We start from the raw sequence: 20,684 nt of genomic DNA, 5'->3' as shown, positions 1-20,684 counted from the left end.
TTGCAAGTACGATGAAGGAGAGGGGCTATCCAATGAAGAAGTGAAGGAAGTCGTGGAAAAGCTTGATAAAATTGAAGAAACCGACCCTAGTGCAAGAGATTTGTTCGGGGAAATTAAGAAGAAACCAGCACAAAAGAAGCAAAAGACCAACTGATTAACTATTTAGTTGTGTTTCTTTTTCTGGATGGTGGTTGTTACGTCTTGAACAATTTCGAACTTCCAAAAAAAACAAAAGGTTGCGTATTAGTGAACCACATATATCGAAATTACTCATCATCGCTTCCACACGTATTAACTTGAATCTCCTCCTCTTGAAGAGGTTTCTTTGATAAGGCCAACGCATCCCAAAATTGGTGATTCTCCTCATACAATTCCATCTATCCCTTCCAGATATTGGGATCTAGATCCTTGTATTTTACCATCCCACAAACAGGTGGAAATGGACAATTGTCCTTGAGTTTTGGAATAACGAAATGATTACCGTTCACGAACGCCAAAACAACTCTTCTCTTCTTAAGGGATCCTTCGCATTTTTGCCACTTTGGGGTAAATGTTACTTCTACGGTGGGGGTAAAATAATGAACAACACATCTAAATGTATCCGCTACTAGATGCCCACAAAGCGGCATTGTCATCCAATATTGAGAAGGAAGAAAGTTCATCTCTTTCACGGGACCTAATACTTGGGAATGCATATCATCAAACCCCTCGACTACACCGAGCAATTGCTCATAAAAGCTTCTCTTGTTCACAAGTTTTTCGGCCATCCTCGTTCTAGCATATCAGCATGATATGTACATAGGAAATTTTGTGCATCCCGGAAGACGTCGGATATTGCTTTCATTAATGCGTCATCTTGATCGGTTACGATGACCCTCGGAAGTTGATTTTCCTGGAAGAATAATTTCAATTGTCGTAATGCCCAATGATAATTATAGTCCCTCTCGTTTTTCATTAAACACCAAGCCAATGAGAATTTTACCTTGTCCGAGGTTTTCCCCACGATGTTGAATAACGGCATATTGTGCTTGTTTGTCTTGTAGGTACAATCCATAAAAAGAACACCACAACATGCATTTGCCAATTGTGAAAGCAAAGGATGCGAAATGAATATTTGAAGGGGCTTCTCGTCCGGCCCTCTTTTAATGATACGCGTGTAGTTGTAATCCCAATCTATCTTCTCAAATTCTTGCATAACGTACCTCCCTTCCCATTCCACCCTTCTAATAGTTGCTTGTGCGCTATAAATTGTACGTAGAGAAGACACGTTAGACGCATCCTTTTCCTTGAAGCCTCTGAGAATTTGTCTCGGTTTGATAAGTGCTTTGGTCAATCTCTTTACATCCTCAAACTCATGAGGTTTTAGCTTCGCAACTAGGGAGTGACCAACAAAATCTTTCGGATCCCGGTGGTTATGACAGCCACACAAAACCTCACAATCCCAATTGTTCATGTCATTTAAACGGAATACAAGCTTAAACGGGCAATTATTCTTCCTCATACGAGTCTTGTATACCCTATTAGTCTTCTTTGGATATACATAATCCTTTCTCTTGTGGCTATTCTTCTCCTTGTATTTCCCACTTCTCTCGCAAGCCATCTCAAAACGCCGCTTTGAACCTCCGGTATTCCTCACCAACACACACATGTTCTTAAGAGCCGTCTCTTTAGCCCAAGCGATTGCTTCATTTCGATCTATTATTCCCTACATAAGATCAATTTCACGTTCATTAGAAGGTTCATTACTAGCAATCCATTAGTGAAGTTCAAGATACTAGGTGAAAAGTATTCTTTCGTCACATACCGGAGGTATTTTATAGTATTCCGACGTATCCCGATGAAGCGACTTTGCATTTGTTGGATCAATATATGTCACCACCTAAAGATCGAATGAAAATTAGTTCCAAACGAAATTAAAACACTATGCCGGAAACCCGTACCGGCACGCTCGACCAATGTTCCGGCATTGTCGAACTTAACCAAAACTGAAGACCAAATTTGAAACATATTCCTGCATAAAAGATTCATTAGACAGCAACGCCGGAAGACAAGGTTCCGGCATTCTCGTAATTTATTGGCCCAAGCCGGTACACGCTTCCGGCATTAAAAATAATTGATATGTAATGCCGGTATTTAGCTTTGGAAAACATTTATTCCTGTGTGTGTTTTGGTAGGTACCGGCATTGTAAAATTGAAACTTAACAACGTCGGTTGCGCTGCCGGCATTTTCGATATTGATGGTATCACGCCGGTATGGAGTTCCGGCGTTGATGTTTATTAATTTCCCATGCCGGTGTTTGGTTTTAGATGGAAATGTTTCCTGTATTTTTTTCATGCAGTTCCGGCATAAAAACCTATCAATTAAACCATGCCGGTTGAATATTCAGTAGTATATTCCTTGGTGGGTAAAAAAAGTTAACTGCGTACCGGCATAGTTTTTTGGTAGAATACTATGCCGGATCGATATTCAAAATGGGGGATATCACTCTACTGGCATGGTCGTAGTATGAATACCATGCCGGTATTGAGTTTGCCGGCATGGTATTCATACCATTTCTATGCCGGCACCTAGGTTTTACAGTTGAAAAAATGGCGGGTTTAAAGAAAAAAATCGATTTTTCAACCTCCTAGCAGCTTTACCTGTGTATTGGGGATGCTTGCATGTTGTGCAAGTTTACTTTCTTGTGTAGCTTCTTCGAAAAACTCTCCATACTCGTCAAAATCATCATTCAAGGGTGTTGGCTCAACAAAGAGTTGCAATTGCGAGTTGTTGTCGTTAGCTCCTTGTTGTAGTTGAGTTAAAGATTCAGCAGCTGCAATTCTCTCCTCAAAATCATCTTCCATTTTCACAAAAAAATTCCACTCAAAATATTTTTCACTCCTTCTACTCTCACCTCACTCACCCAAATTCAAATAAAACACACACTAATCATTTATCAAAAATCTTATGATTTTACTAACTATTATTTAATCACTAATCCTGATTAGTGAGGGGTAGATTAGGTAATACGTAAAATACTTAGATAAGGGGTGACCCCGAATTGATATCTGGATCCAGTTTTTGTCCTTTTCTTATATCCCTCAATTGTTTTTTTTATCCCCAATTTCGCATTCTTTCTGAATCACAATCCCTAATCTTAAAAAAAAAAACAGAAAATTTTAAAATAAAAATAAAAAATAGAAAAGAAAGTTTAAAAAAATAACAATAATTAAATAATAAAATAATGATAAATAAATAAATTAATAAATTCATTGAGGATAACTAAGTAATTTAAATACCCTTATCACCACCCTCTAGTTAGAGTCCTAGTTAGTAAGTTCGCGAATGATTCGCGAATCATTCGCGAATTTTTCCGTACCGCGAATTTTACCGTTTTATTCGCGTACGTTAGCAACTCCGAACCCAAGACGCGGATTATGTGGCATTCCCGGATTATTCGCGAATCGTTCACGAACTTTACGTATCCCGAATGATACGTCCGCTTAATTCGCCAAAAATTCTTTAGCTTTTATGTTTTTAAAGGCCCTATTTTTTTGGGCTTTACTGCCTCCCAAGCATACACGGCCCAATATTAGACGTTGTTGTAATTTTTATGAAACAAAAATGACAGAAGAGATTTGAAGGTGAAGGTGAGAGAGATCTAAACCACTATACCACGTCATCTTTGATGACTAATGTTGTATATATTATTAATATCATCATATTAAGTTTATTTTTTCTTTAAATAACTCACATGTATGCATAAAAATTAGTCTATGACCTTATAAATATTAATTATTTATTATATATAGATACCGAATTTTCAGATCCGAACTCACATTTATAAATCGAATTATACACGTACGTATGCCGTTCCGAATTACCGACGAATCACGTTCCGTTGACCGAATTTTGGACCGAATTTGGGTTTTACAAAACCGTATAATACTCGTACGTTTGCCGTTCCGTACGTTTGCCGAATCTCGAATTGCTAACTAGGGTTAGAGTAATCATTTTGTATGTCCCTAAAATTTTGTTTTATGCCTTAAAACATGGGTCCATTCTATTGCTTTGCCCGAGAAATAAGTCCCGATCAGTTCTCACTTCTCTTTCTAAGTTTTTTTTCTTTCAACATTGAACACTTTTTTCCCCTTTTCTTTCACAAATCAGCATACCAGAGGAGTATCATTTTTAACTACAGTAAGTAAAATTAATTTTATGAATATACAGAGTTTATAATCTATGATTGATATATCCTATCTAGTCTTTAAAGTTTTGATTAAATTTTACTTTTAGGGCAAAAAGTTTTAAACCCCAGATTCAATTGCAAGTTCACCAGTGTTCTTAGATGATTTATCTAATTTTTACACATTCGTATTAACGTGTATCATGGTTACATGATCCAAAAATTTGTTGATTTTAGAATTACAATTTAGGGTTTTTTTTTTGAAGAAGAAATTTTGTTTACTGTTCTGTTTTCCCTTTTGTTTGCTTGTTGTTTAGTTAATTTACTTGATTAATTGTAATTGTAGGTATGGTTCTAAAAAGAAAGCAGAATTCTGGATGTCACCACCTTATGTTTTTGACTATAGTTTGCTGTATGTGATAGGGCAACATATTTTGGGTATTCTTTGGGGCAACAAAAGTTCAGGGCCGGGCAATTACTAGGAATATGGATTTGGAGAAAAAGGTGAAAGAGGATGAGAAAATCGAGATAAGAATAGCCGGAGGCAAAGAAGACGAAGAAAAGAAGATAAAAACCTCAGGCAGTAGTAATGAGTTCAAGCAATTTGATATCATCCCGAAAGTGTTCAATAAAGATGACTCAATCTTTAGTGATCACTATTATTACAGAGATAAGCCTACAAAAGACTTTAGCATCCGAACAAATAATAGTATAGAGAAAGAATGGTGCATCTTGAAACAAGGACTACCAGATTCAATCTTTGTCAGGGTTTACGAGGGAAGAAAAGATCTCTTAAATGCTGTAATCATCGGACCAAAAGGTACTCCTTATCATGATGGTCTCTTCTTTATAGATATTCAGTTTCCTCTTGATTATCCTAATAGACCCCCTAAACTTCATCATCGAACCATTGGTATGAGGTGTAAGACAAAATATTTCCCTTTACCACAAACTTGTTGGGATCCATGTCAATCTACTGTCTTACAAGTTTTAGTTGCGATATATCAAAACCTGATCTTTAGTACAAGACTGATCGATCTTAAGGGAGATATAGTTGCTTATAAAGAGAGAAGAGTTGATACGGATATTCATAGCAGCTTTTCGTATAGCTATTTTTGGTGGCGTCGGAATAATATGAGTATTTTTGTGTCAAGTTGTATGAATATGGTGGCTGTTCTTAAGAATCCACCCAAGTGTTTCGAGGAATTCGTTGCTCAACATTTTCGTGATCGTGCGAAAATTATTTTAAATGCTTGCTTAGATTATAACGTAAGTTATATACCTGCTAATTCTACAAATATCTTGAAGTATCATGAGGCTGCTGCTACAACCACAGGCAGTCCAACTAGAAGGATGTCAGATATTTTTTACGAAGAGATGTATGGTACTTATGTCAGTCTTCTAAAGGCATTTATAAAGAATGGATCTGATTCATTGGAAAACTACAAGGTAGCTATGGATCCCAGGATCAAAGAAATGGGTTTTGCTCTTTTGATTTGTATTGTGGTGTCGATTCTGGTTACGTTAGTTGCCAAGAAATTTCATTGGTTTGGTATTGCGTAGCATTTGGAAATTTTGTTGCATCAGAGGGAATATCTTTGTGAATCTCTCGTGCTTACCCATAACTGAGCTCAACAACAGACGACATGGCTTCTCTAGGAGTACCGGATGGAGCTTTGTGCTTGTGTCTGTGTTTTTAGCATGATTGCATTTTTATATTTGGTGTTTAGGGCAAACTTCTTATATCCTCTCTTTCTGTTTTATCAAACTCATAAGGGTCTGCTAAACCCCTCTTCCTTTACAATATGAGTATTTCTTTTTGTTTCATATTATGAGTGTTAAGAAATATAATCGAGAAGATTTTTAAGTCTTTGTATTGCTTAATCTGATAGCTCTTTAATTACTTGAATGAACCTTTTGTTTACAACCGCTCTATGCCTTTATACCATGCAGATAAATTCTCCGTCAACATTTTCCACGACCTTTGGGTCAAACATTGGTTATATCTACATCCTTTTTGATGTTACCACTTGAATTTTCTAGGCTGGTCATGTGTTTTTCCTAAACCTTTCTCGATATTGCATGTTATTGGCATTCTAAACATGATTTTAGGTTACTGCAGCTAATCCCCTCAACAATTTTTTTTTAAGTATTATTGTATTATTACATAGCAATTACATATTCAGCACTAAATAATCCAAACGTACGAACTGATGTTAGTGGCAGCCAAGGCAAGGATGGAGAACTAAGTATCGCTCTAAGTTTAATCAAAGAACTCATAATAGCTATGCTAATAGCGTGGTAACAGTGAATTTGGCAAATGTGGCTCTAGGCTATACAGGGAGCTCTAGGACTAGTGTCTTTTGTTTGCAAAAAGTAAACAAAGTATATGGATCCTGTAAATTCTGATTCAAGTTCATGAAAGTCATAATTTTGTAGTCCTAACCAACCGTCTCCTCTGTAATCCTAACCCGCTGTCTTCTCGGTCTTTCGTTTCATACTACCAAGTCTATCACTGCTCACGATGAACAGTAATAGATAAAGCTCGAATTCATGAAACTGAAAGTCATCTAATTCGGCAATCCTAACCAACCGTCTCCTTTATAATACTAACCAATTTTCTTCTCGGTCTTTTGTTTCGTACTTTTCTGAGAAGGGAGTTTAACCATAGATAGAAGGGTGAACAGATGATTTGACATGCTTATCAACAACAACTCCTGCGGCCACAATCCATGCTTCTATTACTTTCGTATCCTGTAAAGAATCTATTGCAAATAGAAATTTGACCTAATTAAGTCTCACCAAATGATCTTGCATGGACTATATAAAGCAAGTCCCACTTGTTTTCTCTTGTCGTTTCCTTTCCGGATTATAACAGACCACACCGGACTTGAATATATATGGTTCTAAATAACCTGCAAATGGGATATTTAAGTAGAGTTATGTGCTCGTCCATACTTCAGATGCCTAAACAAAATTGAGTACTCAGACAGAATGATTCCGGTATTGTTTCAAGATCAACTAACCACCAGAAAAGCTTTCTGCCTCGTGATCTTTCTACTTGTTTTAATAACACCTTTGCAGGTATTGCTGAGAAGAAAGAATGGTAGACGTTGGAGATTACCTCCAGGTCCTAACAGGCTTCCTATCATTGGAAACCTGCATCAGCTTGGCGACATGACAGCTCAATCACTTCAGAAGCTTTCTGATATATACGGACCTTTAATGTTTATCCAAATAGGCTCCATTCCGGCTTTGGTATATCATCTACAGATGTAGCAAAAGAAGTCTTCAGAACTCACGATATTGTGTTTTCTAATAGACCTGCATTTCATTGTGTAAAGATGCTCTCTTATGGGTGCACTGATATAGTTTTTTCTCCTTACGGTGAGTACTGGAGAGAGATCAGAAAGATATCAATATTAGAACTGTTGAGTCCAAAGAGAGTTGCATCATTTCGAGGTGTGAGGGAAGAGGAAGTGTCTGTCGTCATCCACTCCATCCGCGAATCTTCTGCATCTATGGTTCCCGTAAATCTAAGCGAGATGTGTTTTTGTGCCGTCAACAATGTAGTCTGCCGAGTTGCCTTTAATAGAAAATTCGGACAAGGAGGAGGCGAGCTTCGTAGAATTCTTCGGGTAACCCAAGAAATGATTGCTGGAGCTAAGACTGTAGATATCTTCCCATGGATGGGTTGGATTCACAGGTTCGATGGAATAAAATCAAAACTAGAAAATAATTTTCAGCAATTAGACAATTTTTATGAGAGCATAATAGATGATCACCTCGAACCCCAGAGATCCATCCCTGAGTTTGAAGATTTTGTCGATGTTCTGCTCCGGCTACAGAAGGACCCTAGCCAGAGTATCTCCTTCAGTAGAGATCAGATTAAGGGAATCCTCACGGTACGAATATTGTTCATATGCCTTATTTGTCTCCTTGGAGTTACTAGTTAATTAATTAATTATGAATGCTTGTAATTACAGGACATACTCGTTGCTGGAACCGATGCATCTTCTTCGACGCTTGTGTGGGCAATGACAGAACTAGTTAGGAATCCAGCAGTGATGGAAAGAGTGCAAGAGGAAGCGAGAAGAATCCTCTGCAATAAGAATGTCGTAGAAGAAATCGATCTTCCAAAACTGAGCTACTTGAAGTTAGTGGTAAAAGAAACACTGCGGCTTCATCCACCAGGACCATTACTAGTTCCAAGTGAAACTAGAGATGACTGCGTAATAAACGGGTACGACATCCCAGCAAAAACAAAGGTGTTCTTTAATGCAAAAGCTATTGCAATGGACCCAAAGTTTTGGGAAGACCCAGAAGAGTTCCGACCAGAAAGATTCATAACTAAGAATATAGAATTTAAAGGGCAAGACTTCGAGATGGTACCATTTGGCATTGGACGGAGGGGTTGCCCTGGTATTGACTCTGCTTTGGTCATAATTGAACTTGTTCTTGCAAATCTTCTGTACTATTTTAAGTGGGAGTTGTCCCTTGGAGTGAAAAAGGAAGAAATCGATATGCAAGAAGCTCCAGGGATCGCAGTGCACAAAAAGTTTCCACTCTTCTTGGTCGCTGCCGCTGCAAATGTAAACCCAAGTGCGTGAGAAGGTGGGAAGCAGATCATCGGAGGCGTTGCTTAGGTGATGCCCAAAGACATCTCAAGACGCACGAGTTAAATTTAGTACCCCACGAAATTGGAAAAAAGAATTTTCTCAATAAGGCTTTCTATTAGCCGATCCAAACTATTTCTGTATAGTGGTAATGTCTTGCTTGGAAGGTGATAATATTCTAAGCACACGATCATGCATGGTATCATCCATGTCTTGCCATCAGATCGCTTGTGTTTTGTTATTTTTTGGCCAAATCAACAATTTCTATATATTAGAAATGACCAAATAACTCAAAGAACTTTACACAAAGGGAAACCACTTTAGTTACCTCTCAACAGAATCTAAAATATGATTGAAGAATTTGTAAGTCATAGGTAGCATTCCAAGACCCTCTTCATAAACCAGTTGCATTTATTCTATGTTTCAGTTTAGGAAGGAAAAAAAAAAGAAGGATGGACATTTTTTTAATAAAAGCCACATTATTTCTTGAGAACCGGTGTTCTTTCATAACACCAAAAGTTGCAACTAACCAAGTCTCTTGTATAATTGGACTCTTATGTTTGCCTGGAGAAAACACATCACTTAAAGAAAAGAGTTTCAAAAATGAAAAATACCTCCTAGCCTAGCATGCCATATCAGCTGGCTGCAATGCCTCAGTAGGTGGTCTAAAGAATTCTGGTCATCTCTGCATAGATAGATACATCTAGAACCCTTTTCTTGAAATTTTCATGTGAGGCTCAAAAATTTCTCACTATCTTCCACACATTGCTAGTTGTTGCTCGGTACATACATTTGGTCCCAATCTTCTTATACCAGCCAATTCCTGGCTGTTTACACGCATATGACAGAACTCCCTCTTAATTTCCTTCCCATCAGCCTCTCCCTGGAGCACAGTCAACTCTTCAATATTAATAAAATCCAACATTTCCTGCACATAATCTTCTAACTTGGCCAAAGGCAGCGGTCATACTATGCCTACAAATTTTGATACTTCAGTTTTGCATTAGGATTCTATTTTCATGTGATTTTTATTTTTTCTACTTCTTCTGACTCTTCTAGATTTTGTAGTTTGGATCCCTTTTTATATTTTTAAAAGAAAAATTGTACATTACATTGAAGAAGTGTTAATATCACTATTTTATTTTAGGCTAAAATGAAAAAGCGATAGCAACACTCTTACTGAAACGGAGTAAATATGTTACAGGACTGGTCAAAGTAGTATGTTATTTGTAAGCTGGGATCTCGTAAAATCAATCAACCGTCTTCGTATTCTGTTTCATACTTTGAGAGGAACAAGTTATGTTGTTTGATGTGATACGTGCTCCACTTATCTGCGGCCACATTCCCCAAATCTATTGCTTTTTTTTCCTGATAAGATCTGCTGAAAATGCCAATTTGAACAAATTTTAAGTCTTACCAAATAAAGGTGCATCGATTATATAAACCACCTCCCACCATCTCTTGTCGTTTCGTTCTCGTTATAACCAACCACTGGCACGCCACATTGGACCCTGAATATATGGTTCTAAATGAGCCGCAAATTGCTGGGAAAGAAGACTACGTATCTTTAAATGGAAGTATATCGATAGATATATATAGAGTTATATGCCCGTTGATGAATCAGACACCTAAGCAAAATGATTTTGACGAATTACTTCTTGTTCTTTCAAGGCCAACTACTTACAACAAAAGCATTCTGCCTCGTGATTCTTCTACTTGTTTTGATAACACCTTTGCTGGTGTTGCTAAGAAGAAAGAATGGCGGAAGATATAAACGAAGTTGGCGATTGCCTCCGGGTCCTATCAGGCTTCCTGTCATTGGAAACCTGCACCAGCTCGGCGACATGACGGCTCAATCACTTCAGAAGCTTTCTAATAAATATGGACCTTTGATGTTTATCCAAATAGGCTCAGTGCCTGCTTTGGTGATCTCATCTACAGATGTAGCTAAAGAAGTTTTCAGAAATCATGATATTGTGTTTTCTGGAAGACCTGCTTTATATGCTGCCCACAAGCTCTTATATGGGTGCACCGATATAACTTTTTCTCCTTATGGTGAGTACTGGAGAACAATCAGAAAGTTATCAATATCGGAACTGTTGAGTCCAAAGAGAGTTGCGTCATTCCGAGATGTTAGGGAAGAGGAAGTGTCTATCTTCATCGATTCCATCCGCAAATCTTCTGCATCTATGGTTCCCATAAATTTAAGCGAGATGTCGCTTTGTGTCATAAACGATGTAGTTTGTCGAACTGCTTTTGGTAGAAAATTCGGAGAGGGAGGAGGTAAGCTTCGTAGAATTCTTCAAGTAACCCAAGAAATGATTGGTACGCCCCAGACTGCAGATATCTTCCCATGGATGGGTTGGATCCACAGGTTCGATGGAGTAGACGCAAAATTAGAGGATACCTTTCAGCAACTAGACAATCTTTATGAGAGAATAATGGATGAACACCTCGAACCCCAGAGACCCAACCCTGAATTTGAAGATTTTGTTGATGTGCTGTTCCGTCTTCAGAAGGACCCTAGCCAGAGTATTTCCTTTAGTAGAGATCAAATTAAGGGAATCCTCACGGTATGTAAAGCTTCATCTTTTTGAGTATTTCAGTGTTCCTATGTTTGATTTCTCTTATCTTTGGAGCTGCTAGTTTATTAATTCTGAATGGTATTTAATTACAGGACATATTTGTTGCTGGAACTGATACATCTGCTGCGACAATAGTGTGGACAATGACAGAACTAATCAGGAATCCAGCAGTGATGGAGAAAGTACAAGAGGAAGCGAGAAGAATCCTCGGCAACAAGGAGTTCGTAGAAGAAATTGATCTTCCCAAACTGAACTACTTGAAGTTAGTGGTAAAGGAGACGTTGCGGCTTCATACTCCGGCGCCCTTACTAGTCCCAAAGGAAACTACGGATGACTGCATAGTAAACGGGTACGACATCCCAGCAAAAACGAGGGTGTTCTATAATGCAAAGGCCATTGCAATGGACCCTAAGTTTTGGGAAGACCCAGAAGAGTTCCGACCAGAAAGATTCATGACTAAGAACATAGATTTTAAAGGACAAGACTTTGAGATGGTACCATTTGGGATTGGACGGAGGGGTTGCCCTGGTATTACCTCTGCTTTGGTCATAATCGAACTTGTTCTTGCAAATCTTCTATACTGTTTTAAGTGGGAATTGCCCCTTGGAATGAAAAAGGATGAAATCGATATGCAAGGAGCTCCTGGGGTCACAGTGCACAAGAAGTTTCCACTCTTCTTGGTCGCTACTGCTGCTGCTGCAAATGTAAACCCAAGAGCGTAAGAAGAAGAGATGCTGGGAAGCAGCTCCTCAGAGGCTTTTCATAGGTGATGCCGAAACAAAGACATCTCAGGATGCGCTAGTTAAGTTTAGTACCCCATGAAATTGGAAGAAGAAAACTCAATAAGGCTAGGCAATCCAAACTATTTCTGTATAGTGGGTAAACTGGTAATGTCCGGTTTAGAAGGTGATAGCATTCTGAGCACATGACCATGTCTGGTATATTTTTCCGTCGCATCACTAATGCCTACATGTGAAAAACTTCCACTCAGCTTGGTATGCTGCTGCCAAATCCTTCATCATCAATCACTACCAGTTTACCCAACATCTAAATTTCTACTTCCTTTTTCTTTCCAGTTTATTAATTGGTTGGTTGAGTCATTGCAATCTATTACATTTATTAGCATAAATTTTCCAGCCCTTAAGGCTACAGTTTCAGTGGTCATCCCCAGTCCATTTATAAACTCTTAGCATTTGTTTAACATTGCTTTTTAGTTTTGAATATGATCAACAACAACATTGATAAGCACCAGTATTAAACTTGGGATCCAAATTCGCGTATTGAGCGGTTCAAAAAACCGAAATCAACATGTATAGATACACTCCTAAACTTCTACTGTTACATTCTTGAAGGGGAAATACCAAATCCTACACATTCATATGGAAAGAGATAGACGTCTAGAAAGAGTTGACATTCTAATCCACGTTCTTATGTCTGTCTTACGTATATATACATAAAAAGAAAAGCCAATTGCAAATTGACTTCAACCATCACAAAATCTTTCCAAGAGAAAAAAAAATGGCAACAGCAAAGGAAAACCAGAAACATAATCAGACAAAACCAGCTCTTCTCTCCTCGAATGAGTACTCAATCTCCCGTGTAACGGGAGGAGGAGCTGGTGTCATAGCAGTCTGCATGGGTGTATAAGGAGTCTTAGGCACCACCACTCTGGGGGTCATGTTCTCTTCATCCACCAAACTATTTACCTTTGAAGGTGTCGTGTAAACTGGTTGTAGAAGATTTGCTGTGTTGACCTTTGCTGAGACAGCAGAAGTAACAGGAGAGAAGGGTTTTCGTGTCATGGGTGATTCGGTTTGATAAGCATTAGTGGAATTGAATGAGTGCTTTTTCACAGGGAGACCAGCAATATCTAAACCTCTACTTCCTGTACCAAAAAAAAAATCCAAAGAACATATCAAGTGTTAGAAAAAGATCATGTCTGCAAGGATTACCAAGGGATGTTGAAATGTCATATGAAATATAAATATTAACCTGAAAATAAAGCGGAAAACCAAGGTTCAAATAGTCGGATATAAAAATTTTAACAACCTGCGGATAAACCTGCACCATCCTCCTGGTGATGTACACGATCACTCTTTCGCGTTGATTTTGGCGTAGGTTTGGGAGTTTGCAAGTTGGCTCCACCAAGAGAGAGTCTTCTATGGTGACCACCACCACCTCCAGTTGATGGTCTACTTGGTATCTTTTTTGTACTCTGGGGTTTCGAAGGACTCGGCTTTGACCCAAACAGAACTTCCTGCTCTGCTATTAGTTGTCCTTGCCGCTTCTTTTGATCTCGCTGCCTTTTAACTTCTTGCTCTTTTTCTTGTCGTACAATACTGTACTCTTCAAGCATAGAAAGAAGTCGAATCTGCATATCAGAGAAAAAGAAGAAAATGCCTTAGTCTGATGGAAAATAAAACTAGTCAAATCAGATATATTTTTGGGATTTGCAACAATCTCAACTAATGAAGGAAATTGCTTTTGGTCCTGATTGGTGTTTAAAAACTAACGAATGTAAGATTTGAAAGGGAAAGAGGGAAGGTCTTACGCCATCATATGTAAACTCAACTCCTCTTTCATTCTCCCAAGCTGTGATTTTAGATGCCAGGGCCTCAACCATTGCTGCTCCCCCATTGCAAAATACCACAGTTCACTCAGAAGTTCAGAACAACGTATTGATTTAACTAAACAAGACCAATAATGGAAATAGACAGTGTTGAGTATTTACCTGGCAGCTTGTTAACTGCTGCACGAGCTTTTTCAGCGCGCTTCAGAGTCAGATGTGCACCTCTTCCAGCATTATAACGATTATCATCCTGAAATAAGCCACGCCATATCAGTTCAGCCAAAAGGAGAAAAATAACAAGTCCCCAATAGTTAACCAAAGACTAGACATAATAAGCAACCCTATTATACTCCTCGAGCCAGGCCTCCTCCTCGCAGGCAGTCATCCATTTGTCTACCCTTTCAAGTATATCTTTCCTGCTAAAAGCTTCCTCTTTGACCTTTGCAACTTGAAGCTCCATTTGTTCCAAAACAGCAGCTGGGTCGATGGCTCCTGGAGATCAGGAAACATTTATACGAATTATAGCTTATGTATTTTAGCAAGGCGATTTGGTGTTCAACTTTTGCCAAAACTATAGCATACTAGGGATATATTTAGGATACCTGATTCAATAGCTTCAATTGCATATTGCATCCCACACTCTGCCTCTACAACCATGTGGGTACGCCTGCAAATTTCCTCCAGCTCTGACCTTTTCTTCAAGACAAGCTCTTTCATCTTGCTTGACTTCAGCTCTTCCAACCTGGAAACTTCTGTCGCCACCTGCATCATAAACTCACCAATATTATTTCAAAAACTTTTCCTTTCCCATTTTTCTCCCTCTTTTGATCCTGTTTTTGTACTCACATAGTTAATGAAGTCAACAGACAGAGTGTTGGGCTCTGTAATTTCATGCTCCGAGGCAGCAATATTACAGGTAACATTTTGGAACATTTGCTGCTCCTCAACTGGTGTATCCATCAAGTTCCATAGCTCCAACATACTGCTGGCAAGATCTTGAAGCTGCAAAGACTCCAAAGCTCAGCAAGAAAGAATTTTACACACATATTTTGTTCTTAAATACTCTGCTAGTCCACAAAAACATAAGCTTTTATCCTATGTATGTACATAAATTTAAGATTGAAAAGAGAGATAATTGTCATGAGAGAGGAAACTATTATTATCCCAAACCTTCTGCATTCTTTGCCTCTTCACTTCTCTTAGCCCATCTATTGCAGCCACAAGTCTTTGAATTGTATCATTACTTATATTCTTGGCTCCTTCAGAATCATCCAAACTAGAATGAACCTCCCTCACTGTGTGATTGAAGTCAATGCCAAGTACCAAGCACAATGAGTTTAAAGTGCTTAGGTGATCCAAGACTTGCTTCATCCTGTCACTCTGCAGATAAACAAAAGAACACGACTTCAGAAAGCCAATTGGCAATTTGAAAAACCTAAAATCTCAAGGAGACTAATATACAGACCTTCTCCATTTGTAGTGCCTGCAACTGTCTATGCAAGTCTTCAAGCTTCTTTAAGGATAAATCAGTTTCATCGATAACTGTTTTGGCAAAAGAATTTTCAGCTGGTGTAAATATCTCACTTGCAATTTTCTGAATATGGTCAAGAACTTCGACAAACTGATTCCGCCTCTCCCATTTTCTTTTCTTCATCTCGTCAAGCTGTGGAATAATGGCCCTCAGTTCTTCCTTTAATTTGCCAGTGCTCTTCTGATCAGCCTAAAAACATGAAATGAATTGTTTAAAAAGAGTAGATATCAAACAAGTACAGAAATCTTAACACTCAAGGACCATTTCAACTGTAAAAATGTAGCATACAGGTTATTCACTTTAGTCACCCACCATAGAGAAACAGTACTACTAGCATGTTTATCATCATTCAGAATTGCTATATAAGCAGAGTTAAAAGAGAAGATCTCATTATGATGCTGTCATTTAAGATGGTCAATACCTTAAAGGAAATCCTAATTTCCAAAATCTTGGCAACATTATCAGTATCAGATAGAGTGAATCCTTCTTACCAGTTAGCTTTTAGGGTAAAGGAAAAACAGACATATGATGAGTAGCAAGGGCTCCAAATACTGGAAAAAAATTAAGAACTTAGATTGAACTTTACTCCTCCGAAGTAACATAAGAATACCCAAGTTATTTTACCAACATCAATTTTGATAAGAATTACGCACTTAGGGGATAAAGGTACCAGATTTGTCAAAATAGACAGACTGACCAGAAAACATGCTAAATTGTTCAGTTATTCTAGCCACATGTCGAGCTTCAAAACTAGTATCTTTAGAGAAAATCAAGCAGTTATCTGCAAAAAATTAAGTGAGACACTGATGGACAATGAACATTAACTTTCAAACCATGGATTTTACCAACCATAGAGAAATTCACGCATACACACCTGTCTGATGTGGACTGGCCGTTCACCCATTGCTGAACAAATAGCTGCTAGCTCCGCTTCAGAATCTGCAATTGCTTGCCTTAGCTGAGCTCTAGACTTGTTAGCTTGGTCTACCTTTCTTCTGTATACTTCAAGACACTCTTGTTCAAGTTCATACAACATTTTATCTCTGTCAGCATCAGACTCTCCAACTTCATCCCATATTATCTAGCACACAAGAATAAAATTAAGATTTATGAACTATTTCAGTGAGAACAAACATGATAAACTCGTCTCTGGAAAATTAAGGTTTAACATTCACCTGAAGCTCATATAGCAGAGATCCACAAGTTGTTTCTGCTTGGAGAAGCTGATCATTTGGAGTATTAGTAGACATGTTGATGCAATTTTTCTCTGCAAACAGGATATGATTTTAGTATTACATCCAAATAATCCCCGCTAATCTTTCAGATAGCCTTACATTTGATACAAATACTCAGACAATTAACATAACTGGAAGAGGATAAATTGATGACAAAAGAACACTGCAATTCAAAATTAGGTATGCCTATTTGTGATTCAAATGTACCTTGGGAAATTATTTCAGAACCACGACATAAGATAAGATTATAAACACTAATTTCAAACCCTAATCAAAATTTCAAACCTCGTGTAACAAGTTTATCCATCAATCTCATGAATTTTAATGACGCTCAAAACAAAATTACATGACAAAATTCGTCATCTACTAACATAATAAGTGTACTTCTTCCACAACACCTCCAAACATAGACGAGTTCTATCAAAAATTCATGTAATACACAGAAAACCCTACCAGATCTAAACTTGGACATTGCTAAATTCACACCATTATAAGAAAAATCAAACAAAACAAACCTGATCGAAGAAGAAGATCTAGAGAAACTGAATAATCGTGTTATAACAACAACCTCCAACTTGTACAGTAATAACTAAAACGACCTGAAATTGAAGAAGAATTTCAACCGATCCAAACAAAAAACCGAAGAGGAAGAAAAAATTTCAAATCCCTAGGAAATACTTTTGGTGATTTCGTCAAATAGGTTTTGATTTTGAGATCAGAAAATAGGGGGGAAATGTAGCCGTTTAGATGAATGAAACGTTTTTGAGCGTTTTTTTCTTGTGAGAATTTTTAATGTCTTCTGGTGATAATGAGAGAAGCTCTAGAGGTGTGGGGACTTGGAGGAAATTGGGGAAAGAGAAAGAGAGATTTTGAAATTCAAATATCAGAGAGAGAAATAAAAGAAAGATAGAAAGAAAGAAAGACAAAGTCTCCGCCTGTAAATTTGTTGCAACGGATCCTTTTTTAGTAATAATAAAAAGTAGACAAATATACAGATATATCATAGTAACATCAAAGCGGATGGATATTATATTTAAAGCGTTGGATGGAAACTTTTCTTGAGAGTTGTGGTGAAACAGATGGGATGTGTGTTTGTAATAAGATTCGGATACATGGTGTATATTCTTCTGTTGGTAAAAAAGAGAGAAATAAGTTGAAAGGATATAAAAATGTCTGTACTTTAAATGAAAAACAAAATTTACTGCGTGATTTATTTCTATTTTATTTTATTTTTATAAAAATTTGAATGGAAATTAAAGTATGGAATGATTTTGAATGTGACCGTTATGGTTGGTTGATTGAGGCACATGCTAGCCACGTGATGTTATGTGTAAGCTTGGGATCCAATGAATTGAGATCAGATATTTGTCTTAGATAGGCTTGTTGTTGGGAAATGAATGTTTTTATCTGCTTTTCCGATCGAAGCATTTGACTTGTTGAATGGCAGGAGGTAGACATTTTTGTTTACTACTTACTTTCCGATTGTCAAGTGCAATTGACTTGTTGGAGAATCGAAGGCAGAAAGCCCACATTGGTACAAACTAAAAAAATGTTAAAGAGTTTCACGAAATGTTAGGTGTTTGATCTCTTACTAACTACAACTCTACAAGTCATTTAGCTTGTTCACCTGAGTTCTTATGGGACAGTGTGCAACAAGCTCCTTGGTTGAGAAAGATAACTCCACCTTATAAAAAATGTTTATACTGTGGGCTTTCTTTACCTTCTTGGTAATGAGCTGATTTTTAATAAATTGTGTCCTTTTTTGAGTTAAAAAAAGAAAATAACACCACCTTATAAGAGAAATTTTTCTTTTTCTGAAGATTAAATTTACGGTTAGGAGTTCATGTTTTTCCAACCGTAGACAAATCCAAGAGATTTTTTTTTTCTGGAAACCCAAAATACGGTTGGGAAATTGTTGGGAGTTCATGTTTTCCCAACCGTAGACAAACTCAGGAGAGTTTTTTTTAATACGGTTGGTCTCCTAACCGTGAATCATAAATACGGTTGGGAGCTCATGTTTTCCCAACCATAAAAAATCATTACGGTTTGGTTTCCCAGCTGTATAAAGTTCTGAAACTAACTTTTAAAACCCTAGTTTAATCAACCTTGCGTTTTTAGGGGCCACCTTTTTATTCCCATTCATTGAAAGAGGTTAAGGGGCGTCTTAAAAATAGAAAATTGTCTATATTGTCCTTCACCTTTATACTAAATCTAAACCTATATCCTTTATTTTCATAATCATATTATTCCACTTCTTCTTTTCTTTTCTACCCATTGAAATTTTTTTCATCATTTTAATTTTCATTGAAAGCAAAGATCATCGATCAAACAAATGTTATGATTGATTGTTTAAAATTAAAACCCAAAATTCATTAACCTTAAAGTTGAAACTTAGAACATCAAAAAAAAGGAGCTCAACAAACAAAACGAATAGATGATAGTAGTTGTGATTCAAAATTAGGATTTGATTACTTGAAATCAAAAATTTGATCCGAAAATTTTCTTGGATTTACAGTAGCAGAAACATAATCGGTAGATAACTATCTATTTTACCTACCGATTATGGTTGATGTTCTTGGATTTACACTAGCAGAAACATAATCAGTAGATAATAATCTACTTTACCTACCGATTATGGTTGATGTTCTTCGTTTCTTAAGAACATCAACCATAATCGGTAGTAAATTGATCGATATCTACCGATTATTCTTGATTCTAAAAATTAAATTTCTCTGTACAAAAAGTTACGCACAATCGATAGAAAATGAACATCATTAACTACCGATTGTGAAAGTAGAAAATTTTGAAATTTTTGTTAAGTTTTGAAAATTTGAATCTGAGGCCATGAACACAATCGGCAGATAACAAACATCACATATTAACACAATTTACTTCCGATTATGGTAGTACTAAAATTCGAAAATTTAGTATATTCGGAGGTTAAAGTAACACACTTTACTACCGATTATGGTAGTACCAAAGTTCTAAAACTTTAGGATTTTGGAAAAATCATATTTTGGGGCCAATATACTTTCGGAAGTCAAATTTACTACCGATTATGGTAGTACTAATATTCGAAAATTGAATATATTCGGAGGTTAAAGTAACACACTTTACTACCGATTATGGTAGTACCGAAATTCGAAAATTTTAGGATTTTGGCAAAATCTCATTTTGGGGCCAATATACATTCGGAAGTCAAATTTACCACCGATTATGGGAGTACCAAAATTTGAAAATTGAATACATTCGGAGGTTAAAGTAACACACTTTACTACCAATTGTAGTTAAACTAACGATTGTGGAAGGATAATTTTTCCATTATGAAATACGCGAGATAAGGGTTAGCTTCAATTTACGTTTGGGTGACTCTATTTTTGTCTTATTGTTGGCCCCTAATTTCTTTTGGGTGGCCCCTAAAAATGCTAGTTTAATCAAATCTAACTTATTCATGCAATCAAAAGCAAAAAAAAAGGTGGGTTTTTCAATTCTTACCTAATTGAAACCATTATTGGCTAAGATAACCTAGCATTTTTAGGGACCACCCAAAATGAATTAGGGGCCAACAATAAGACAAAATAGGGTCACCCAAACGTAAATTGAAGCTAGCCCTTATCTCGCGTATTTCATAATGGCAAAATTACCCTTCCACAATCGGTAGTTAATACTACAATCGGTAGTAAAGTTTGTTACTTTAACCTCCGAATGTATTCAATTTTCAAATTTTGATACTACCATAATCGGTAGTAAATTTAACTTCTGAATGTATATTGTCCCCAAAATGAGATTTTTCCAAAATCCTAAAATTTTCGAACTTTGGTATTACCATAATCGGTAGTAAAGTGTGTTACTTTAACCTCCGAGTATACTAAATTTTTGAATTTTAGCACTACCATAATCGGTAGTAAATTTAACTTCCGGACGTATATTGGCCCAAAAATGAGATTTTGCCAAAATCCTAAAATTTTCGAACTTTGGTACT

At 37.1% G+C, this 20,684-nt stretch overlaps 3 protein-coding genes and 1 pseudogene across 5 annotated transcripts; 3 read left to right on the top strand and 1 right to left on the bottom strand.

Annotated features, from left to right (window-relative positions):
* The first annotated feature begins 4,059 nt into the window (after nt 1–4,059).
* Nucleotides 4,060–6,042, top strand: LOC113275111 (putative ubiquitin-conjugating enzyme E2 38). 2 transcript variants are annotated; one of them, XM_026524549.1, is made up of 2 exons: nt 4,060–4,180; nt 4,590–6,042. In XM_026524549.1, the coding sequence occupies exon 2, from the start codon at nt 4,653–4,655 to the stop codon at nt 5,727–5,729; it is 1,077 nt and encodes a 358-aa protein (XP_026380334.1). In that variant the 5' UTR covers nt 4,060–4,180; nt 4,590–4,652; the 3' UTR covers nt 5,730–6,042. The 2 variants fall into 2 exon arrangements, with proteins under 2 accessions (XP_026380334.1, XP_026380333.1); XM_026524548.1 differs by having other exon boundaries at nt 4,066–4,180; nt 4,513–6,042.
* Nucleotides 6,043–7,160: 1,118 nt separating this feature from the next.
* On the top strand, nt 7,161–8,998 carry LOC113275110 (annotated as a pseudogene).
* A 1,277-nt stretch (nt 8,999–10,275) lies between these two features.
* LOC113275109 (cytochrome P450 71A9-like) lies at nt 10,276–12,531 on the top strand. Its single transcript, XM_026524547.1, has 2 exons — nt 10,276–11,355; nt 11,460–12,531. Exons 1-2 carry the CDS (start codon nt 10,420–10,422, stop codon nt 12,087–12,089), a joined length of 1,566 nt encoding a protein of 521 aa, XP_026380332.1. The 5' UTR covers nt 10,276–10,419; the 3' UTR covers nt 12,090–12,531.
* A 116-nt stretch (nt 12,532–12,647) lies between these two features.
* LOC113275108 (65-kDa microtubule-associated protein 3-like) lies at nt 12,648–17,641 on the bottom strand. Of its 2 annotated transcripts, none has more exons than XM_026524545.1 (12): nt 17,218–17,639; nt 16,643–16,734; nt 16,342–16,548; nt 15,402–15,656; nt 15,107–15,316; nt 14,783–14,938; nt 14,539–14,698; nt 14,277–14,428; nt 14,099–14,186; nt 13,919–13,992; nt 13,417–13,738; nt 12,648–13,252 (listed from the first exon to the last, which is right to left on the bottom strand). In XM_026524545.1, the coding sequence occupies exons 2-12, from the start codon at nt 16,715–16,717 to the stop codon at nt 12,918–12,920; spliced, it is 2,034 nt and encodes a 677-aa protein (XP_026380330.1). In that variant the 5' UTR covers nt 16,718–16,734; nt 17,218–17,639; the 3' UTR covers nt 12,648–12,917. The 2 variants fall into 2 exon arrangements, with proteins under 2 accessions (XP_026380330.1, XP_026380331.1); XM_026524546.1 differs by having other exon boundaries at nt 13,111–13,252; nt 13,360–13,738; nt 17,218–17,641.
* Nucleotides 17,642–20,684: the final 3,043 nt, after the last annotated feature.

The sequence above is a fragment of the Papaver somniferum genome, chromosome 4 (genome assembly GCF_003573695.1).
Source record: "Papaver somniferum cultivar HN1 chromosome 4, ASM357369v1, whole genome shotgun sequence".
Taxonomy (NCBI): Eukaryota; Viridiplantae; Streptophyta; class Magnoliopsida; order Ranunculales; family Papaveraceae; genus Papaver; species Papaver somniferum.
The sequence above is the reverse complement of the archived record's forward strand: the minus strand, read 5'-3'. Positions and strand labels throughout refer to the sequence as shown.